General features: G+C 46.8%; 2 protein-coding genes across 2 annotated transcripts in view; both read left to right on the top strand.

Moving 5' to 3' along the window:
* Window positions 1–3,362, top strand: LOC143327647 (kelch repeat and BTB domain-containing protein 12-like). Its single transcript, XM_076742108.1, has 9 exons — window positions 1–171; window positions 275–456; window positions 719–851; window positions 1,192–1,425; window positions 1,513–1,871; window positions 1,953–2,226; window positions 2,524–2,671; window positions 2,806–3,003; window positions 3,214–3,362. Exons 1-9 carry the CDS (start codon window positions 1–3, stop codon window positions 3,360–3,362), a joined length of 1,848 nt encoding a protein of 615 aa, XP_076598223.1.
* A 1,742-nt stretch (window positions 3,363–5,104) lies between these two features.
* Window positions 5,105–6,181, top strand: part of LOC143327480 (NUAK family SNF1-like kinase 1) — a 13,878-nt gene continuing 12,801 nt past the window's right edge. Inside the window, exon 1 of the mRNA XM_076741834.1 lies at window positions 5,105–5,609. Within this exon, the coding sequence (XP_076597949.1) occupies window positions 5,280–5,609 (330 nt within the window). The 5' untranslated portion in view covers window positions 5,105–5,279. The remainder of the gene's footprint in view (window positions 5,610–6,181) is intronic.

Raw genomic sequence — 6,181 nt, 5'->3', positions numbered from 1 at the left:
ATGGATGCACCAGCGCTGGGCTCTGCTCAGGCAGAGCATGGCTCACTTCTGCTCAGGCAGCTGGAGAGGATGAGAGCGGCTGAGGAGCTCACTGATGTGGTGCTGGTGGCGGAGGGGATTCCCTTTCCATGCCACAAGGTGGTGCTGTCTGCATTCAGCCCTTACTTTCAGGTAAAGTGGCCATGCAGTTATTGAGAATGATTGTGCTGCTACAGAAAAGTTCAAGATGAAGCAACCTGTGTTTTGCATTATTTGATGAATCCCATTTGTCCAGGCCATGTTTACATGTGGTCTGAAGGAGACCCGCGGAGGAGAGGTACCTCTCAGAGACACTCCAGCTCAGAGCCTGGAGCTGCTGCTGGACTACATGTACCGAGCTCAACTTCCACTTTCCAATGACAACATCCAGGGAGTGGCTGCTGCTGCATTCCTGCTCCATATAGATGGAGCCTTCAGGTAAGGAAAGAGACTGGGAATTGATCATTATTCTAAAAACTAGTAGTAGTATTGTTATTATTATGAACAGGACATGTACAGTCTTTGTCTGCAGTAAAGGACAATAGGGACGTCACGGTAATTTTATTCTACCTGTAACATCATCTGTGAAGAGCAGTAATAGTCAGATGTGTACGTAGTATAGAGAGCAATGACCTAAGTATGTTAGAAGAAGTACTGACGACATCTTGTTCCCATCACTACCTTGTTGTTACTGCTTCAGATTGTGTCAGAGCCACATGGAGTCCCGCATGGACCCCTCCAACTGTGTCGGCCTGTACCACTGGGCCAGAGACCTGGGGGCCAGTGGTCTGGCCAACAGTGCCTTGCGATACGTCTGCCAACACTTTGCAGAGGTGGGACATTAAGTAGTAATAGTGCCAAACATTCTCATATCCTTGGATCTAAGGAAAACATGTTGACGAGAATTTGGCCTGATTATCTTTGTCAAGCGCCAAAACATTTTTATTCGTACAAAACAATGACTGACAACAATGTCCAATACAAGATGATAGGACAATAGCAAAAAAGAAAATGCTACTTAATGTTGCCACTAGGTGGCAGAAGTCTCTTGCACTTTGTTGCACAGTGATGCACAGACAGGTGTTGGGATATAGTTCCCTTCAACACCCTTTACCACCATCCTCCATAAACTGTTTTCATTGTTTTCCCTCTTCTTTATCTTGTTGTCTCGAGGTTTGTGAGGAAGAAGAAGTGCTGGAACTGGATGCCCAAAGTCTTGGGGATCTGCTGGGTTCAGATGACCTCAACATATCACAGGAGCAGGTTGTGCTGGAGCTGGTGCTGCGTTGGGTGGAGAGGCGAAGGGGGGACTCACAGAGTGAAGCCCGGGCTGTGGAGTTACTCAGGCGTGTCCGGCTGGAGCTTGTGGACCCTGGATTCCTCCGTAAGGCCAGGAGGAGAAACCCGGTGAGAGGCAAAAGGGAGGGAAAATCTGTCCTCATCCACATTTATCAGTAGACTGACAGACTGCCATGCCTGTAATCAATCCTCCAGGTATTGCTTCGGGATGCTGAGTGCTTCGGGATGATTGACGCTGCTCTCCAGACCTCAGGTCTCTGTGCGACATCAGCTCCACCTCGGCCAGCCCTTCGTTATGGCATGGAGACCACAGACCTGCTGCTCTGCTTGGGTGGGGTGAACAAGGAGGGAGTGCCAGCCCGCCGTGGAGGAGTTGCTGACCTCAGTTTTTGCTTTTCCCCCCATGGTAGAAAGACTTACTACATCTCCTCTCCACTGAGGGCCTGTGGAGGCTTGGGACAGATCACAGCAGGGGCAGTGACGCGGGACAACAACATCTTGGTTGCCATAGAGACAGAAGATCAACACAGGATGAAGAGGGTGGATATCTACAGGTGTTTATGTGCTCATGTGTAAGAAATCTATATTTTTCAATGGAACTGTATTTAACACCAGACGTAATGTTCATGTTTCAGGTATGATAATTCAGAGGAGAGCAGCTGGGGGGCGCTGTGCACAGCAGCATACAGGGACATGTATGCATTAGGGCTGCTAGGTGATGCCCTCTATATGATTGGCGGTCAGATGAAAGTACGTAACCACTACATGATCACTGACAGTGTGGACAGGTGGTCGCTAAAGAGAGGAGGCAGCTGGCTCAGCTTCGCCCCGTTGCCTCTCCCCTTAGCCTGCCACTGTGTCGTCAGCGTAAAGGAGCATCTCTATGTGCTGGGCGGCTGGACACCACAGGTACACACACACCTGTCGGAAAACACTGAATGTCAATATTAACAGTGCTGTAGATGTGTGAGCTGAAGTGTCCTTGAGCAACAGGAGACAGGCTAGCAAATAAACTGAAGACTTTACCCACAGGTAAAAAGTCAATTATTTAAAGGCCCTGAAAATTTGTTTTCTCAAACACCTTCTTACTATGAAGAAGGGGGAAGATTTCGTGTAACGCTGATCTTCTCAGTCCATCACTCATTCCCCTCACTTTCTTGCCTTTTTCTTCCCCCTTCTGTCCAACTCTCTCTTCTCCTTCCTCAGCACCAGCCAGATGAGGAGCCTGACAAGCTGAGTAACCGTGTGTTTCAGTTTGACCCTGGCAGGGACAGGTGGACAGAGTGTGCCAGCATGAAGTACTCCAGGTACCGCTGCGGCACGGCTGTGCTCAATGGAGAAATCTACATATTAGGTCAGACTGCAACACAGACTGCAGTGTATTCCTAGTTATTCTGAATGAGGAAGAATGCAGCCAGATGACGTGTGTGTGTGTGTGTGTGTGTGTGTGTGTGTGTGTGTGTGTGTGTGTGTGTGTGCATTCTTTAGGTGGTATAGGATGTGATGGAGAGGACCATGGACAATCACGTCGCTGTCTAAGCTCAGTGGAAATCTATAACCCAGACGCAGACACCTGGAGGGCAGGACCCACCCTTCCCTCATCTTTACTCTCCCACCGAACCAACGCCTCCAACATAGGAGTAGTGGAGGGCAAGCTATACCTCTGTGGATACTACAAGGGGGCCGGTCAGTTAGTGAATCAGTCCGTTTTTTTTAATTTTTTATTTTTTTCCTTGTGTGGTCTCTCAGGAAACTTCTACTAAGTTTCACTTCAGGCTGAAATGCCTCCTGTTGCACTGCATCACAGTGAGCAATGCCAGCTAACTGGTGAAGCAGCATCTCCGGAAATTAGATTTTGGTCAGCTGTAACTTATATACTTCCTTTCGTGCCTGCAGGCCGTCATGAGATCATCACCAAGGAGATTTTGGAGTTGGACCCTGCAGACAATGTGTGGACGGTGGTGGAGAGACGAGCAACCATGCATGACAGCTATGACGTCTGTCTGGTGGCTAACCTCAATCCTCGAGACCTCTTCACACCCTAATTCATCTCCTGACTCTGAGCAACAATGCCAGGGGCCAGGATGTGTGGGAAACAAGCTTCTTTAAGCGTCCTTTAAACCTCATATAGCTTTATCCAAACCTGGCTTGATTCCTTGACTTCACATGTAACCATCAACAAATCGTCACACCCAAAACAACAAAACTGGTCAGTTTCTTTGAAAATGACCCACACGACCTTTACAAAAACATTTCATGTGAACATTTTCTCATCTCCCACCGCTGCGGTTAAGGTTTGGTTTTGTTTAGGAGATTTAAACCACTAGAGTAGGGAGAGATTGTGGTCATGGTTAAAAGGAACCAGTGTTGTCTGTTGGTAGGAAACACGATGCAAACAGCAGTCTCTGGCGTCACACATCTCCTCCGCCTTGCCTCTGACAAACAACAGTCATTGATTGCATGACCACAAGGGGCTGATTGTCCCAAAACATGTTTGGCATTTTAAGGGAATAGTTCGCCATTTTGGGAAATATGCTTAGTCGATTTCTTGCTGAAAGTTAGATGAGAAGGATGATTTCCCTTTCATGCCTCTCTTTAAAATATGGAGCTATGGCAGAAGATCAATAGCTTAGCTTAGCAGTAAGACTGGAAAAAGAGGCAAGCAGGCTCTGTCCAAAGGTAAATAAAAAAATGTTTGGACAGAGCCAGCTTTTCCAGTTTTTGTGCTAAGCTAGCCATCTCCTGGCTCCAGCTTCATAACAGCTTCAACAGACAAGTGTGAGAGTGGTATCAACCTTCTTGTCTAACTGTAAGCAAAAAATAAATAAATAAAATTAAAATTTAAAAAAAAAATTCCCCCAAATGCCAAACTATTTTATTTAAGCATTTGAACAAATGACACATGCTGTGATTTTTCTGGTGCGCTTTTCAAGAGTTATTGTAGTTAATTAGTCGTTACATATGTGATGTCTTTATTAATGGTTAGTAAACCATGTTAATGGTTCACAGATCAGTGCTGACTTGTTATAAGCCAACAGCATTAATAACAGGAGGAGAAAAATCGGCCAAATTACATTGCTTTAGTCCTTTCAGATATCTAAATTAGGATTCTTGTATGGTTTTTTTGATTGTGCAATAATTACCTGACATCCTTATAAATGTTTATTACTGATTGGTAAAGCACATAAATCATCCGTTAACTGTTAAACTTTAACCAAAATAAATGCTAAATATAAGTAATTCTTATTATGTCGTGGTCCTGTAATCGTACAATCACTTTTTTTTTTTTTTTTTTTTTTTAATTTATATGTGGGGTATTAATCTGATACCAGCTAAGCTGCCTCTCCATAGATCAATAAGCTCTTATATTTTATCATTCCTGCGTGGGTTTGAAATAAAAAAGGAGTCGATTTAATCCTGCAGGAGCAACCATTACTCCTCAGACTTCAAAGTCTCTGTTTCCTCCCAGTTTCTTCAAAGTCTCTTCCAGGATTTATTTTTTCAGCGCTCACTGCGGGGCAAAGCATCAACAAACGCGTCTGACTGAAGTGGGGGATTTAGGGTGAGTGTCTGACCCGCATGGCATTCCATACATGCCTTCTTCCCCTCTCTCCTGCTGCTGTGCCGGTTCAACATGAACCCTCGGAAAACCCAAACGGATCCCAAATGAGTGTGAAGCCCCGGGATGTTGCTATCCGAGCTGGCTCCACCCATCGCTCCGGACCATGTGGTTCTCATAGCTCCTGTTGCTGTGTGTTTGGGGAGAGGGTGAGAAGGAGAAAACAGCTGCAGCTCAAATGGATCGGATGGATTGTTTGAATGTGCTCGTTTGTGTAGATCTGTGGCTTTGATAACGCTCTATATGTGCACTTTAGCAGCTTTCCTCCTAAACTCAAAGTAATCTGGGGAGTCCAGTCCCAGTGAAAGCTGCGCCTGACAGGTGCGCGCAGTGCGCAGAGAGGATGGGCAGACGTGAGGCAGACAGCAGAGGCGCAATGAACAGCAGCCACCAATCCGAGCTCGGTTGTCTGCAGGACGCGGCATCAAGCGACCACCATGCCGGCGAGGAGTCGCCGAGGCTGGACAGCCGCCGACCCTGCAGCGCGGACCAGCCTCAGATCAAGTCAGACATGGACGCGGTGGGCCGGGCACCGACTGCCACAGCGCCGATGGAAGTGAAGAAGCACCAGCACAAGCACAACTTGAAACATCGCTATCAGGTGATGGAGACTCTGGGGAAAGGCACCTACGGCAAAGTGAAGAAGGCGGTAGAGAGGGCAAGCCAGAGGACGGTGAGTGTTGGTGAGCAAGATGCAAATATAATTTTCAGCTTTCCACAAATGTGACGCGCGTCTCTTTTCTAATCTTAAACATTGGACATGCAGAAGGAAGTATACTGAAGATGGTGCTAAATGATGTGCACTATGATGAACCTCTTCATGAAAATGTTTGACCTCTTAACCTCCTCTAATCCGCACAAACGATATATAGAGCTGATGTGACATACTGCTCATGCTTTAGTTATCCTTGGAGGCATTGAGCAGTCTCTCTATGAGTGTGCGTGTGCGTGTCTGTGCACCAAGCTTTGGCTGTTCCAAGACTGTTGCCCTGGATGCTCCTGGATGACATGTGTGCCTCTAAACTCTGTGTGTGTGTGTGTGTGTGTGTGTGTGTGTGTGTGTGTGTGTGTGTGTGTGTCTGTGTCTGTGTGTGTGTGTGTGTGTGTGTGTGTGTGTCTGTGTGTGTGTCTGTGTGTGTATGTTTGTGTGTTTGTGGGTGAGCTCATGGGCTGATGCTGAACCCAGTTCTTGCTTCCTGTGCTGCCAGCCTGAGATTCCTTTGGTCTGACTCACTCAGCACTTGA

This window comes from Chaetodon auriga, chromosome 10 (genome assembly GCF_051107435.1).
Source record: "Chaetodon auriga isolate fChaAug3 chromosome 10, fChaAug3.hap1, whole genome shotgun sequence".
NCBI lineage: Eukaryota > Metazoa > Chordata > Actinopteri > Chaetodontiformes > Chaetodontidae > Chaetodon > Chaetodon auriga.
The sequence above is the reverse complement of the archived record's forward strand: the minus strand, read 5'-3'. Positions and strand labels throughout refer to the sequence as shown.

Excerpts from the sequence above, each read along its gene's own strand:
- LOC143327647 (XM_076742108.1), top strand. The coding sequence starts at position 1 with ATGGATGCACCAGCGCTGGGCTCTGCTCAGGCAGAGCATGGCTCACTT. Across the intron at positions 2,227-2,523 it reads TGGGCGGCTGGACACCACAG|CACCAGCCAGATGAGGAGCC; the intron begins GTACACACACAC and ends CTCCTTCCTCAG. Across the intron at positions 2,672-2,805 it reads TGGAGAAATCTACATATTAG|GTGGTATAGGATGTGATGGA; the intron begins GTCAGACTGCAA and ends TGCATTCTTTAG.